The 16,106-nt window shown below is 37.8% G+C and overlaps 1 protein-coding gene across 1 annotated transcript in view; it reads right to left on the reverse strand.

Annotated features, from left to right (window-relative positions):
* PKHD1L1 (PKHD1 like 1) overlaps positions 1–16,106 on the reverse strand; it is a 151,442-nt gene that overhangs the window by 13,045 nt on the left and 122,291 nt on the right. Inside the window, exons 68-73 of the mRNA XM_040979402.1 lie at positions 15,680–15,845; positions 13,216–13,448; positions 12,858–13,025; positions 9,905–10,062; positions 5,861–5,996; positions 3,086–3,430 (exon numbers count right to left, since the gene is read on the reverse strand). Of these exons, the coding sequence (XP_040835336.1) occupies positions 3,086–3,430; positions 5,861–5,996; positions 9,905–10,062; positions 12,858–13,025; positions 13,216–13,448; positions 15,680–15,845 (1,206 nt within the window). The remainder of the gene's footprint in view (positions 1–3,085; positions 3,431–5,860; positions 5,997–9,904; positions 10,063–12,857; positions 13,026–13,215; positions 13,449–15,679; positions 15,846–16,106) is intronic.

A 16,106-nucleotide genomic window follows, 5' to 3' on the forward strand; every position in this document is an offset into this window, starting at 1 on the left:
AAGAGATTGCTTCCGTTCCCCTGACTACCTTCAGGACAATCGTCTTCAAAAAGGCCACACAGTATGACAATTTGTGTGATCTGATAGCAATGGTACAAAGGTAGTTCACATCTCTGCATGCCTGCCAGCTTGTCTTGGCTGGTTTTAGGCACACAGTGTCAGGTCTAACTTAATCAGCATTGTTTACAAGTTCTCTCTCAGTTTGACATGCAAAGGCATCTGTTTATACTGATGGTTGCCTAGAGACAAAAGACTTAAACTGGAAGGCCTTTTGTTCTTAACCCCTAGACACTACCTTCTCAGAGGATCCTTTATGATTTAAGCAGCCTTTTTCTAGGACATCTGGGAACTTCCAGCTGTACCTGACGGCTCTGGGGAGCCAGGATGACTAGATGCACATCTTTGTGGACATCTCCAGGTATTTTGCTAATTACTTCATGGCAAGTTGAAGGGTTTACCTTGAGACTGGAAACCCAATCCCAGTGTTTTCTGGAGAATATGCAATCAGTCTGTCCTCTATGCCCCCGCCCTCCCACCATGCTCCATAGTCTTAGCTATTTTAAACAAATCTGGATAAATCTAAGTAGCTAAAACTGCCTTAAGTGAGTGAAGGTAGGAGCAGTTTTGCATGGGGAAATCTGACACATATATTAAGTCAGTTTCTTTGGTTATTTAGCAGTTAGAGTGGTAAGGTTTAGGCTCTATTGAATGTAAGGGCTTCCCTGGGATTGGTAAAAGTGGATGAGTTATCTGTATGTGTACAATGAAGGGTTTCTAAGAACCCACTCCACTCATGTTAACCTTACGACATGTTTAACCTCAACAAGGGAAGAAACTTTCACCTAAGAACTCCAGGGCCAGTGTGTGGTTCCTGCTTAGAGTTAACCCTTAGAAGCAAACTTTGGGTAAATGAGTGGCGACCCCTAGCACCATGAAGTGAAAACTTCACCCTGTGCCCAGGTTATATAGAACCAGGAGAAATAAACATTGAACAGAGATATAACAGAACCTGATGTTTATGGGCCTGAGGCTTATGCAATTCTAGAGGCTCTGTTTAAGAAAAAATACACTGTTACAGTATTAATGATTTCCTGACTAGCTTAAAATTTGAGTGAAGTTGAAAAATCTTTCCATGTAAATATGGCTTATAGCACTTGCCTACTTTCTTGTTGGACTAAAGTCTCTTTTTTGTTGGTGATATCTGTATTTAGTAGAACCGGTAAGTATTTGGCTATAATATAAATTTAAAAATATGTTGTTAAAAATATGAAACGATGGAGCTGGCAGTGTGGTATAGCAGGATAGGTCACCAGCTGCAGTGCTAGTATCTCATTTGGGAATCCATTTGAGTGCTAGCTGCTCCACTTGTGATCCAGCAACCTGCTACTGTGTCTAGAAAGCAGCTGGGGGTGGTGGGGCTGCTATACCATGTGGGAGATGGAGACCCTGACTACTGGCTTCGGCCTGGTCCAACCTTGGCCGTTGTTGACATCTGGGGAATGAGTCAGTGGATAGAAGACCTCTTTGTCTATTTCTCCCTCTCTCTTCCTGTTACTCTATTTTTCAAATAAATAAATATTGTCAAGGAGACAGTGCCCTTTAAATGGTCAGTTTATCATTAGAAGGGGAATGAGAAGTTAACTGACCAACCCCGCCCCCCTTTTGAGGCTTTTTGTCTCAGATCCAGGTGCTATTGAGAACAAATTTTTTCCTTTATTCTTGGAGAACTTCCGTTGGGGTGGGGTTTAAAAGGTACTAATTCCTTTTACAGCGTGGGGTTTTTCCTCCCTTGGAGCCCCCTCTTGCCACTAGGGCAGGAGTACTTTCCTCTTCTCTTCAAGTAAATACTACTTTAAAACGAGAAAAAAAACCATATATATTAAAAAGTAAAGAAAGAAAAACTGATTTTCATCCAAGTAAAGGCTGAAGAGAAATAATTAACAAACATAATTAATTGTAAATGAATTGATCTTTTACAAACTTCGGAAAAAGAAAAATGCAAAAATTAGTAACACTGTAACTTCTATTATGACAACATTGATGATTTTAATATATTATTAGGACCTGTTTTAGGACTCTGACAGTAGGAACCCTTCCCAGGACTTGTATGAGTCAAGGGACTTAAAGCTTAAGCTTCTTTAGCTGCAGCAAAACACCTGTGAGAGTACTTACGTTCAACCACTGGAGACAATGGCGTGTTGTGAATAAGCAGCAAATATGCTGTTCTATGCCAGAAATCCAGGAAAACCTAGGGATCCCTCAAGAGACAAGTATGGACAGATAAGACCACTCACCCTGCAGTAGAGTGCATGACGAGAAAAGGGTAACCTATAAACTTGAGGTTGGGACAGTCCCTTCAAGTATTCAGGCACCAACTTTAAAGGAGCAGATGAAACAGAAGAAAATCTGATGGGCTGAATGAACATTTACCAAAATGGTCAAACTGAGTTACCCTAAGGCAATGATTTAGATCAGCAGAGATATTGCTGATGGAACACCTGAGCTTATAGTTATCTAAGATACTCAGCAAATAGGGATTTTGAAGGACAGGGAGGAGATTGCTGGTGAGGCAGGGTAAGTCAGTCACAGAACATAAAGGTGCAGACCTGTTCTTTTGCTCATCTGCCTTTGTAGGGAAAAATCTTTGACTTCACTATGCAAATTTAACACTCCATTTCACTGCTCAGAATGCTTAGGAATCGACTCTTTTCTTTAGGAAAAACTTCCCCAGTCCCTTCCGTGATCTAGCACATGACTGCCACTCAGCCTACACAGCTAACCCTTTGCTCCCTCTTCTCACAGATAGACTCCTAATTTTTAAGCTCTCACCTCTTTCTTCCCTAAACAGACCTTCTCATAGCTTTTGTGTTAGCTCAAATAACCTTTGCAGAATTTATTAATCACCACTGTAATAAAATAAAGGTTTAAATTTCTTCTAAATGCTAAAGTAATTTGTGATAGTAGCAATAGAGGAGGAGAAAGGGTCCTTAGGAACACCATGGGGTTTAGGGTATGAGATGCATAGCTTTATTTACGAATGTGGATTTGGAAATTCCATTCCTCTCCCATCTGCTACTGTTCTTACCTGCAGTGTCATTGTTTAAGAACTGAGCGGGAGGATCTCCGATCTCATACTCCACTGTGAGTCCCAGAGATCTCTTCCTCCGCAGACCTTCTCCTCGTATTATTTTGCTGACACGAATTTTGTCACGTGGTATTTTTAAGAACAAAGCAAGATTTCTAACCAGATGGTGAGGGTTATAAAAGTCATCATCAGTTACAGAAGGTAACTGGAAAGAAACAAATATGACTTTGGTTGTGTGGATTTCAACAGGGCTAGTTCCCTTCACCAACAGGTAAAGCATCTGGTAGGTTCTATCAAAGTAGTTTTCACCAAGGACAGTGGAGTCCAGGCTAGGAAGGAATTGCTCTACGAAGGAAAGAGGCCAAGAGAAAACCGTTAAATACATTTATATTATCACAGTTACCATGCAGTTCTTAACACTTGTTTGCATTTAGAAAATTAGTTAAAAACTCAACACATTTTTTTAATTAAGGATGTAGATAAAAAATGAGAATCATAAAACAGATATGCAACATCAAAGTCAAACTTTTAGTTAATCTTAATGAATAATCCTTATATACTAAATTTACTTTTTAAAAAACAATTAATTATAATATAAATGAGAATCAAACCTAATTGTAAATCCAGGAGCCTATATTATACTTGTAACACTGTTTACATGTTCAGAATTTTAAATCTTTGATTGAAGGCATTTAGTGATTAAATTATATAAATTTAAAGTTATAGCTTTCTAATGTATGAATTTTTATATACCAACTCTTTAAAAGAGCATTTACAATTCAATATTTATATTTTTGCTGGGGGTAAAAGTTTATAATAAAACCAGTAATTCATGAATACTTCTCAGAAGAATCTTATCCAGTGAATCAGTTTTTTATTATAGTCTGAAAAATCACTGGTTAGCATAAATTTTAAATGACAGCTTAACGTTGCAAAATGGTTTGAGATTATATATAATTAATGTACATGTGTGTTTGATTTTATGGCATACTATCAATAATGTCTAAGATATATTAAATTTCTTAACATATATTGAATCCAAAGGCTGAATTGTATAATAGTATGGAATAAGAAGTCATTTCATTATTACTACATATTTCTTTAATTCATAGCAGTACAAACTCCAGATGCAATTCGGCTTAAATACTTGAGTCTGACTAATGTGCTATAAACCAAAGATGCTTTCAGAATGCTACTAGGGTTGCACATCATTTTCCCTAGTACTTTCTTAAGTTTTCCCAACAATGAGGGAAATAGAGGCAATAATATAACATTCTAGATAACAAAAAGAACATGAGCTTATAATTTATGGATCTTTTTACATATAAGTGGCAAAGCAAAAGTTCACAGAAAAATAATGATCTTTCAGAAAAGGGGGAAGTGAAGCTACTGCTTTTTAGGTATCCAGCACTCACATAAGCAATTCTCTAGCTTAAATTTTGCTTATTGAGATAGCAGTTCCTATTTTCCTCACTTTAAATGCTCACATGCTTGGTGCCATGTGTGCTTGTTTGAAATAATTAAGATGAAATTTTATCCGTAAACATTTGGAATAAATTCCATGTAAAGAGTGATAACACTGTCATATTAACAGTACATGGGTTCTAGAGCTAGGCTCTGTTTTGAAGTCCTTGCTTTGCTTGTAATAACATTGAGACTGATATAAACTGAATTGTCTTTCAAAAGTTTTCATCTTTAAGCCTTACTACACAACAATGTTTGGAGATGGGGCCTGTCAGAGAAAATTAGGTTTAAGTGGGATCACTGGGTAGAGAGCCCTCATGCTGAATCACTGCTCTTATGCAGTGCAACACTAAAGAGTTTGCTTTGACTCTCTGTTATGTGAGAACACAGCAAGAGGGTCAAAAAGGAAACTCTCGTTAAAACCTGACCACGGTGGTACACTGCTCTTGAACTTAAAAAGCCTCTAGATCTAGAAGACATGCATTTCTTTTGTTTAACCCACCAGGGTATTTTGTAATGATGGCCTGAACTGAGACAATGTCTTGGCACACTGCTTCCTCCCTTATGCTTCAGTTTACATCATTTGTGACTGCCTCACAACTTTAGTATGATGTATAGTCATAAGTACTATATGAAGCACTTAGACCAGCCCGAGATAGCTGTCTCTGGAACATTATGCATTTGTTATAATTAGACTTTGTTCCATAAACAGTAAGGAGAATAGGCTACCCATTTATATTCTCACTTCTAGCTTATATTATGGTAATGACTAGGCAAGATTATGGAACATAGCTAAAAATCATGAAAGTAGCAGATGTGGTATATAATGTGTGATGTTGCTTACATTGGAAGTGTGTTTACAAGTACTGGTAAGTAGGTAAGTTTATTCTCTTTCTTATATTTCATTAAAATCCAGAGTTTATCTGACCATATTTACTTTATCCTGTTCAATTGATGCTGTACTAGCTTTCTTGATAATACTTTCAATCTCTGCAAATAATTTACTCTTTGATCTCTATGAAACGTAAGTAAAGCAGAGATAAGGTATGAATTCTAAGTAGAATCTCTTCTGGACATAACAATAGTTGGACTCAATGTATATAGATATAAACATTTCAAGAGATCAATGTCTGTGGTAAAAAAAAAACAAACACTTTATTTGTATATGTTGAGCTAGATGAGAGTTCCATCAGGACTAATCTTTCAGAACACAATGTGTTATAAATGAATACATCTTGGCATCTGTCAATGGCAAAAGAATTAATCACAATAATAATTGTGAACCAACAGCAAGAATTGTTGTTTGCTTACCTGTGTGCAGTTGTCCATTAGGTTCACAGTGTTTTTGTTGAGTGCTCCATATTGTATTTTTGGGACAGACCAATGTATTGTTCACATAGACATCTAAACGTTGGAGTGTGGAAAAAAATATTCCTACTAGAACAGCCTGTTAACAAGAAATAACATCTTTATGTGTCTTAAGAGAGAAATGAAACAGAATATTTAGAAACCAGCATTTAAAAATAACCTTCAAAATGGATATCTTTAAATATTATAACTAAGTTTTGTGGATTTACAATGAATATAAACTAAAATTTTAGAATGAGCTTACATCCAATCATTCATATATGTTTTTAAATAACGTTAACAAATCCTATTCAGTAGAAAAGTATAAATCAAGAAAGGAATTATTAGAGGAGGGTCTCTAGGTATAAAGAGAGGCCAGCAATGTGGCAAAGTAGGTAAAGCCACCGCCTGTGATGCAGGTATTCCATGTGGGTGCCAGTTCAAGACTTGGATGCTCCACTGTCAGTTCAGTTCTCTGCTAATGTCCTAGCAGAGTAATGGAACATGGCCCATTTGGGTTCCTGGCACTCATCTGGGAGACCTGAGTGAGGGTCCTGGGTTTCTGGCTCCTGGTTTTGTCCTTTTATGGCCATCTGGGCAGTAGAACCAATGTGTGGAACGTCTCTCACCCTGTTTCTCTACCCGTCCCTTCTCTACCCCTCCCTCATTTCTCTCTCTCTCTCCTGGTCTAACTTTTTCAGAGAAACAAATCTTTAAGGAGAGAGAGAGATATATCTCCTTCAAATGATGGGGCAGAGAGAGAGAGAGAGGAGATTGATCGCCTTCATAAGATCAGAACACAACACCAGCATTCAATCCCAAGGACAGAGGAATGACCCAGAAATGCTCTATATCCTGCAACCATCACACAGTCAGGCACTTCATGTTGAAAAAAGTGCTGATCTGTGAGAAAGACTTGCTAAAAATATTACTAAAAATTAGCCAAAACAACTACCATCTCTCATTCCATTCTGTTCATTTTTACTGCTTAAATTTCCTGTAAGTTGTTTTTTATTATTATTATTTTTTTTATTGGAAAGGCGGATATACAGAGAGGAGATACAGAGAGGAAGATCTTCCATCCGATGATTCACTCCCCAAGTGAGCCGCAACGGGTCGATACTATGCCGATCCGAAGCCAGGAGCCTCTTCTGGGTCTCCCACGCGGGTGCAGGGTCCCAAAGCTTTGGGTCGTCCTCCACTGCCTTCCCAGGCCACAAGCAGGGAGCTGGAAGGGAAGCGGGGCTGCCGGGATTAGAACCGGCGCCCATATGGGATCCCGGGCGTGCAAGGCGAGGACCTTAACCACTTGCGCCACCGCGCCGGGCCCAATTTCCTGTAAGTTGTACTAACAGATCCAAAGCAAGGTGATGGGTTTTTGAGAGGGTAAAGAAGGATTGATGAAGAGTATAAGAAGCTATGTAGAATTCTCAGGTCTTTTGAGTTGACATCAGGGGCTCAGAATAGTGAAAGTCACATTACTTTGCAGTCACTCTTTTTTTATTTAAAAATTTTAAATAGTCTTTAAAAATTTTTAAGACAAAATTTAAATGTCTATGTCAGGTTTAATTGCAGATGGTGACAAAACTCACTGCCATCTTTTTTCTTTGAGATTTACCTCACTTATTTGAAAAGCAGAGAGAGGGGTTTCGTGTATTGGTTTACTCTGTCAGATGGCCACATTAGGGCCTGGCGCGGTGGCGCAAGTGGTTAATGTCCTCGCCTTGCACGCCTGGGATCCCATATGGGTGCCGGTTCTAATCCCGGCAGCCCCGCTTCCCATCCAGCTCCCTGCTGTGGCCCGGGAAAGCAGTCGAGGATGGCCCAAAGCTTTGGAACCCTGCACCCGCGTGTGAGAGACCGGAAGAGGCTTCTGGCTTCGGATTGGCATAGCATCTAATGTTGCGGTCACTTGGGGAGTGAATCATTGGACAGAAGATCTTCCTCTCTGTCTCTCCTCTCTGTATATCTGCCTTTCCAATAAAAATAAAATAAATCTTTAAAAAAAAAAGATGGCCACATTAGTTAGAGCTAGGCCAGGTCAAAGCCATGAGCTCACAACTATGTGGAACTCTCTTGTGGATGGGAGAAACCCAAGAAGTTTGGCATTATCTATTGCTTCTAAGATGCCTTAATAGGAAGCTGGATCCCAAATGCAGCATAGTCAGGACTAGAATCAAATAACTGTCTTAAGGCAGGCAAGAGATGATACTGGCCGCTCTGCTTGATAGCAGTGAAGGTAGTGAGAGGTGATCAGATTCTGGATACTTTGCAAACAACAGAATTTGAAGCTTGAAAAACAAAAAGGAACAAAAGAAATCACATATTGTTCTAAGATTTTGTCTTGAATAACTTAAAGAATGCGATTATTGAGGCTGGTGATATGGCTCAACAGGCTAATCCTCTACCTTCAGGCATCAGCATCCCATATGGATACCAGTGTGTGTCCCAGCTGCTCCACTTCCATCCAACTCTCTCTATATGGTCTTGAAAGGCAGTGGAGGAAGAGCTAAATTCTTGTAACACTATACCTATGTGAGATGACCCAGAAGAGGCTCTGGCTCACAGCTCAGCTCTGGCCGTTGCAGCCATTTGGGGAATAAACTAATGGCTTTAAGATCTTTCCACCTCTGTTTCTCCTTCTCTTTGTAAATCTGCCTTTGAAATAAAAATAAATAAATCTTAAAAGCAAAACAAGAAGAGTGGGATTATAATCACCTAAAAACCAGGTGTCTCTAAGCCTCCTCTCCCTGTATTGTCTTATCAATATCGTTTCTTCACATTTCTAACACTTTGGGACTTTGAAAACTTGTGCCCTTAGAAACAATGATATGGGGCCCGGGTAAACGGTGTAGCAGGTTAATCCTCTGCCTGGATGTGTTCGTGTCCCAGCGGCTCCACTTCTGATCTACCTAGAAAAACAATGGAAGAGATGGCCCAAAAAATTAGGCCCTTTTGCGCCCTCATGGGAGACCTGGAGGAAGTTCTGGGCTCCTGGTTTCAGCCTGGTCCAGCCCTGGCAGTTGAAGCCATTTGTGGAGTGAACCAGCAGATGGAAGATTCTCCCTCTGTCTATTCCCCTCTTTCTGTAACTTCCCTTTCAAATAAATGAAAAATCTTAAAAAAGGAAAATATGAATTATGATACTAGTGATTAGCCTCATATTTTTTCCATTGACAAGTATAAATAAATCTAACAATGTAAATTCAATTTATAGTCAATGTTTGATGTTATTAAAGATATATGAAACAATGTTCTATAATTTCTGAAGTAAATTCTAGAGGTATACTTTTTTAAAAAGATTTATTTATTTTTATTGGAAAGTCAGATTTACAGAGAGGAGAGACAGAGAGAGCTTCCATCTGCTGGTTCAGTCCCCAAATGGCTGTAACTGCCACACCTAAGCCAATCCAAAGACAGGAGCCAGGAGCTTCCCCAGGGCCTCCCACAGGGGTGTAGGCTCCCAAGACTTTGGGCTGTCCTCTACTGCTTCCCCAGGCCACAAGCAGGGAGCCAGAAGGGAAGTGGAGCAGCTGGGATATAAACTATCACCAATAAGGAATTCTGGCGGGTGCAAATCAAGGACTTTAGCTACTCGGCTACCACACCAGGCCCGAGGAGTATCTCTAACATATGAATTAATAGCAGCATCAAAGAACCAAGATATAATTTCAAGTGATAAGTTTTGGTGGTACTCTATGCTTTCATAAAAGTATGCATTCAGGTTTATTTGCTAAGCAAAAATTAACATTCATAGGTATCATTGTTATAGCTTATATATGGGGTAATAGAATTAAACTCTTTTTTAATGGAGTGAGGTATTTAAAACTCCTATACTTTCTAGTTGATGCAAGCTATCTGCTAATAATAGTACTCTGATGGGTCGTTAAAAATGAACTTTAAGATCATGTTAAAAAGAATGGGGAAGGAGACACAGTTCTTAGCAAACAGAGATAATGCAAATAATCAACTCCAATAACTTAAGACATTATTTCTATGTTATCCTACCTTGTTGTGGTCTACATTAAGCAACAGTAGTCGAAGATTCTGGGGAGTGGTACCAGTGAAGTAAACTTCGTAAGATTTGTTCAGAGCCACAATGCTATGAAACAGGGACAATCTTCTCTGACACGTATATCCAGCACACCACCCATGATCTTGTGGGCCTAAATCCACACAAATGAAAAGTCATCCTCCTGTATTATTAATGTGATTAGTACAAAATTAAAAAAATTAACTGTCTTAATGAAATACAGTGGTCATATTCAAATGCATTTTCAGTATTCATAACCAATAGCCACCTACCAACTATCTAGCCCTTACGTTGTTGCCTAAACTTTGACGTAAAAAGAAAAGCAGCAAAACCAACATATTCCTTTTACCTTTACTTTTGTACTACCCAAGGAAAGCTTAAATTAACATACTGATGAATATTGGTAGTGAGAGGTCACTTAGGGAAACAGTAGATTCACACGACTGCCATTTGAATAATTATATTTAACCCAAGGCCTCTGGGTGAGGAAGAGAATGTTTGGTCGTTTCTCCCCCATATCAATTGTTAGTTTGATTGAGGAACTAGCTTTTTCAAGACTTTTGCTAGGAAATGTGCAATAAGAGTTAATCTATTAAAAATGGGGCCTCCATCTTGAAAGTATGAATATTTATATAACTGAACCACTGTTTCACTACTTTTCAATTACTCATCTGTTCATTAATTTGTGATTTCAATAAACATGATTGTTTTGATACAGTCTTTAACCTTCTAATTTTAATTTTTGTGCATTTCTGTTAAAGACTATGACTACTGCTTCTGTTGGAGTACCAACATCATTAATGAGCTGAAATAATATGAGATATAACACCCCATCAGATCCTCCAGAATGTCAAGGGTAAACATTGCACTTCCCTAAATTCAGACATTTTCAGAACAGATATAATCTGACTCTCATAGGAATTCCCTGTTTCTCCTCAGTTTTAAAGTGGCCAGGATTATGCGTATATAAATCATATTAGCTATGAAATAATGATGTTTCTTGATTTTTTTCATTTATGAATTTTGCTGGATTTCTGACTTATTTTAAAAGTTATTAATATTTGTAGATAAAGTTTAATCAATTGTTTAATCAATATAAATTTCCAAAGTTTAAAGAGAATATAAGTTTTCATTTGGCATACAATCCTATTTTTAAATATACCTTTTGTAGACTGTGTAGATAATATAAGAAATATATATATGTAAAATGAAAAATTCAGAGTTATGAAACATTATTCATATGATTTCAGGTCATCCAAAGTTTCATTGATTTTTCTATCACCTTTGTGATTTTTGCATGCGTACCATCACTTACTTAAAACTTATTTTAAGTTTAATACATTTTAAAGAGAAATGCCATATTATTGTTGTAATTGGAAACTTTTTTACTTCCTGTCAAATAAGGAAATGCAAAAATAAATGCAGTGAAATCTTTCTTCAGCATAAACAGAGCAGTTTGAAAGCAGTTTGAAATTCTTTCATCCTTTACTGACTGCCGCTCTATAATTGTTCTCTTGAGCTCTGCTTTGTAAAATCTGAAAGTCAGAAATGAATTTACTAGATGCCACTGCAACCAAGCAGACTGCAATTGGGGTTCCCAAAAGTGAGGAAAGCTCTAAAATTGTGAAAGTCTGGGGAAACTCTGTTTTGGTTCATTCCATTCTCTTTAACAGATTTATTTTTCCTAAATGTGTATTTTTTTTAGATTTTGTTATTTTGCTGACTCCTACAGTATTTTTGAATAGGTTATAGTATTATCAGGATACAGAAACTTGGCTTATACAGTACATAAAATGTGCTCTAAGCATAAAAGTTTCTGAGACTACCTAGGAACTAATCTTTGAACTTTCACGTTATTCCTGGTTTATGAAGTGAATCCTGGCCCTATCTTTTCAGTATCATATAGAAGTTGGTCTTAACTCATTCAAAACCTTTGGTGTTCTAAATTGACGTTCACACTACAAGGATAATTACCTGCCTGTGTGCTAGAGCCCTGTATGACAAAAATGGAAACAACCTAGACTCTGGAGTTTGATGAACTTCCCTCAAGAGACAAATTCATCAGACATGAGAAAAAATAAATAATAAATAAAATGGGTTACCAGACACATCTTTCAAAGACTCATGAAAGAGAGAAAAATGAGTAGGCTGACAATTCCCCTTCTCAAGTATTTCAAATAACACATTATCATTATTTATCTATTTATGCATTTGTCCACCCAAAGGTAGAGAAATAGAACAAAAGACAGGAAATAAATATAAAGAGAAAGCTGGGAAGAGAGAAAGTGGACCTCATCTGTTGATTTACCTGACCAACCCCCACACTGACTAGGACTAGGCAGTTTCTAGGCAGCTGCTGGCATGTGTAGTCCTGGACTCCAATATCAAATGCTGGAATCCAGTTACCGGAAACATCAGGGTTTTGTTTTGTTTTGTTTTTTCCCTAGCTCTAAATTAGCAAGAACTTGGAGTCAGAAGCTGGAACCAGGGATTAAACCCAGGTACTTTAATACGTGGTGTGACCACCTTAACTGCCCTCTTAATCGCTAGATAAAACGCCAACCTCATTTTAAAATTTATGTAAGGAAAATTGCATTTTTATGGATGGGCTCTTTTTTTTTCAAAATACAACATTTTTATCAATGAATTTTTATTAAAGATAGCTCCAGAAGCAAATTTCTTGCTTTTTCAATTCCTCCCCCCTTTCTACCTCCTTCTAATATTCAAGTTAAGATAACTGTCCTGGATTTCCTGGGTGGAGAACTACTAAAAGGTCAGGCCTCTTCCATGCATACAAATTCTTCTTATAAATAGAAGACAAAGAAGCTGCATGCTTACTAATTTTGTGTGGCAAAGAGTTGTGAGTCCCTACATATAATAAAAGCAAATGTTTTGAATAACACCAGTTCATTTATATTGAAAGCCTACCATTAATGAGATCAACATATCCATTGCTCACTATAGCCACTGGTGAAAGTCTTCGTGTTTCTGTGTCAGAATCCAGACTTTCAATAACCATCATTGCGTATTCCATCCCAAAACACTGATAGCTCTGCCACTCTGGAATGAATCTACAGGTTGAATCTCTGATAATACCTAGAAACAAATAAACATTTCAACAATGAAAAGCGATCTTCACAAAAACATGCATGTATATTTTTTTCTTGATCTTTAAGAAATAGAGACAGTATCTTACCTTGCTGGTTCTATATTTTAGTAATGAAAATTATAAAGATATTTTGTTTCAGGAACATAAGGACTAGCAACAGAATAAGATCCAACAAACCTTTATAAGGTGCTTTCTCAGCAACAGGGATTCTACTTCCATTCAAGAAGGTGAGCATCACCTTGGGGATTCGGTAGTCTCCAATCCCCAGTTGTCTATTTCCATTCCATTCATACTCTGCTTGAGGTACCACTGAACCACAGTTCCCTAGGAAGGAGCCATCCATGTCTCTGAGCAAAGATTTCCTTTTGGCATCACAAACCATGTCTACACAATCTGATGGATTCACCTTACTGCAGAGAAAAGGTAAATCAACGATTTAGGTCATTGTCCCTAAAGAACAATTTGAATACACTTGAGTATTTGATAATAGAGTACCAAAGAGAAAAAAGTGAATCTTTCAGAACAGATTTAATGTGGCACAAAGGAGTATATGGAGTCAGTATTCTAATGAGGTCTGTTTTTCTATTGTATTGATTTGGTCTGTTATCATGAATTCATTAACATTTCAAAAGCACAGATTGTGCCTTGGGATATAAAATTAGAATCTTATTTTGCTATTTCATATTCTTGGAATAATAGATTTCATAGTTATTCACCATAAATTGCATTTCATGTTATTCATCATAAATTAATGTCAGCCTGCAGAATAGTTGAATGGTTATACTCTGCTACAGAGTACAGAAAAGTTCTATATTTTCAGGAAACTTTTAATGTATTTTTCCCCATTCCTTTTTATTGTTAAAGATTTGTTTATGTGAAAAGGTAGAGTTTCTGTCTCTCTCTCTGTCTTGCACACATACCTATAAACAGAGAAAGAATGTGTGTGTGAGTGTGTGTGTGTGTGTGTGAGAGAGAGACAGAGAGAGAGAGAGAGAAAGATCAGGGTTCTGTAGACTAGCTCCTATGATACTGCAGAAATATCTGGAGTACAACTTGTAATACAGACTTGTTACCACCCTAAGACAAGGAAGAAGGATTGTCCTCCTGAACTGGCCTGTTATTTTCCGTGACCAATAAGAGGTCTTGGGCTTCCTAAGGCTGGTCCCCATTGGCTGAAAGTCAAGTTCTGAAAGCAAGGGCAGCCACAGGTTTTTACCACTAACAATTAGAACATTTGGGGAAGGGATGCACTACCTAATAAAAGTCTGAGAGAGTACCAATCTTGTCTACTGCAAGCACAGAGCTCAAAGAGATTATGCTTGAGATTCAATATTTCACATGATAAGATAATAAAATAATGGATTCAATGCCACCTGAATAGAAGCTAGTAACTTTCTGTTGAGGGAAAATTCCATTAAGCCAAAAATTAAAGAAAGAAAAGGAAAAGGAATGCAGGTGAACAGCAATTCAATGGGATAAGTAAAGATTCAGATCACAGGCCCAGCACTATAGCCTAGTGGCTATAGCCCTCACATTGCATGCACTGAGATCCCCTATGGGCACTGATTCCCATCCTGGTTGCTCTACTTCCCTTCCAGCTCCCTGCTTGTGGCCTGGGAAAGCAGTAGAGGATGGCTCAAGGCATTGGGACCTGCACCTGCATGGGAGACCTGGAAGAAGCTCCTGGCTTCAGATGGGCTCAACTCTGGCTGTTGTAACCATTTGGGGAGTGAACCAGTGGATGGAGGCTCTTTCTCTCTGTCTCTCCTTTTCTCTGTGAATCTGACTTTGCAATAAAAAGAATAAATCTTAGGAAAAATTGTTAAAAATTTTCACATCACAAATAACATGTGGCTGTCATCAAAACAAAATCAGATAAAGTCAAACTATTTACAAAAATTTGCAATTTTCTAAAATGATCTTTATTAAATTATAGAGTAGTATTTCTTCTCTACCTGCCTAAATCAAAAATGGTCAAATATTTTCTAAGAGAAATGCCCTTATTTAATGTTGTCATAGATCTGGTTTTTACTACTTTTTTAAAAAATTATTTTATTTTTATCAGAAAGTCAGATATACAGAGAGGAGGAGAGACAGAGAGGAAGATCTTCTGTCCATTGATTCACTCCCCAAGCGTCCATGATGGCCTGAACTGTACCCATACAAAGCCAGGAACCAAGAGCCTCTTCCAGGTCTTCCACGTGGGTGCAGGGTCTCAAATCTTTGGGCCATCCTCAGCTGCTTTCCCAGGCTACAAGCAGGGAACTGGATGGGAATTGAGGCTGCCTGAATTAGAACCAGCGCCTGAATGGGATCCTGACGCTTATAAGGCATGGATTTTAGCTGCTAGGCTACTGTGCTGGGCCCTGGTTTTGACTTCTTATAAAAATTAGCAGGTAGTGGTTATAGTCTTCTGTAACTTAGTATCTATGTGACAGGGTCCTGGAAAAATCTTGATACCAGCTGATTTTTCATGTTGTAAGTTTTTGTATATTTAAGAACTCAACTGAGAACAATTAATTCACACTATTAAGTATTCAGAATTTTCATAAGGCTAATTAAAGCTTTAGGGAACTTTTAGAAGGGAGACTAGAAAACTACAAATGAAGGAAAAGAGAAAATCACTCTTTGTGTAGTTTACCTTATGTCAGGTCTGTGTATAAATATTTTTGATTGTTCAGTTGTATCAACCAGTTGTATATTTTTCACATAAATTGGATGTTGTAAATCCTCATTTAAAGGGTTAGTAATGAATATCACATTAGTTTCTCCTGAGCAAACATTTTTAAATCCAACAAATGTTAAACCTAAAAATATAAATAAAAGCATGTAACTTTTACCCCTGGAGAAAGTAGTAAAGTCAGATACATTTTCCACGTACTCCACCAAACAAATCCTGTGATGCTATCTTCAACATGGAGCTCTTACCTGACATAGTAAATAAGTCTTCCACCATTTGTGATATTCTGTTGTCTTCCTATATCCATCCCACTGGGCAAACCCCTCCTACATTTCTCTGGACTTGGGCATGCCACTATAGCATGAGCAGATGCTTTTGTAGGTTAGGG

Source organism: Ochotona curzoniae, unplaced genomic scaffold (genome assembly GCF_017591425.1).
Source record: "Ochotona curzoniae isolate NIBS_2020 unplaced genomic scaffold, NIBS_Ocur_1.0 contig_3190, whole genome shotgun sequence".
In the NCBI taxonomy this organism is placed as follows: domain Eukaryota; kingdom Metazoa; phylum Chordata; class Mammalia; order Lagomorpha; family Ochotonidae; genus Ochotona; species Ochotona curzoniae.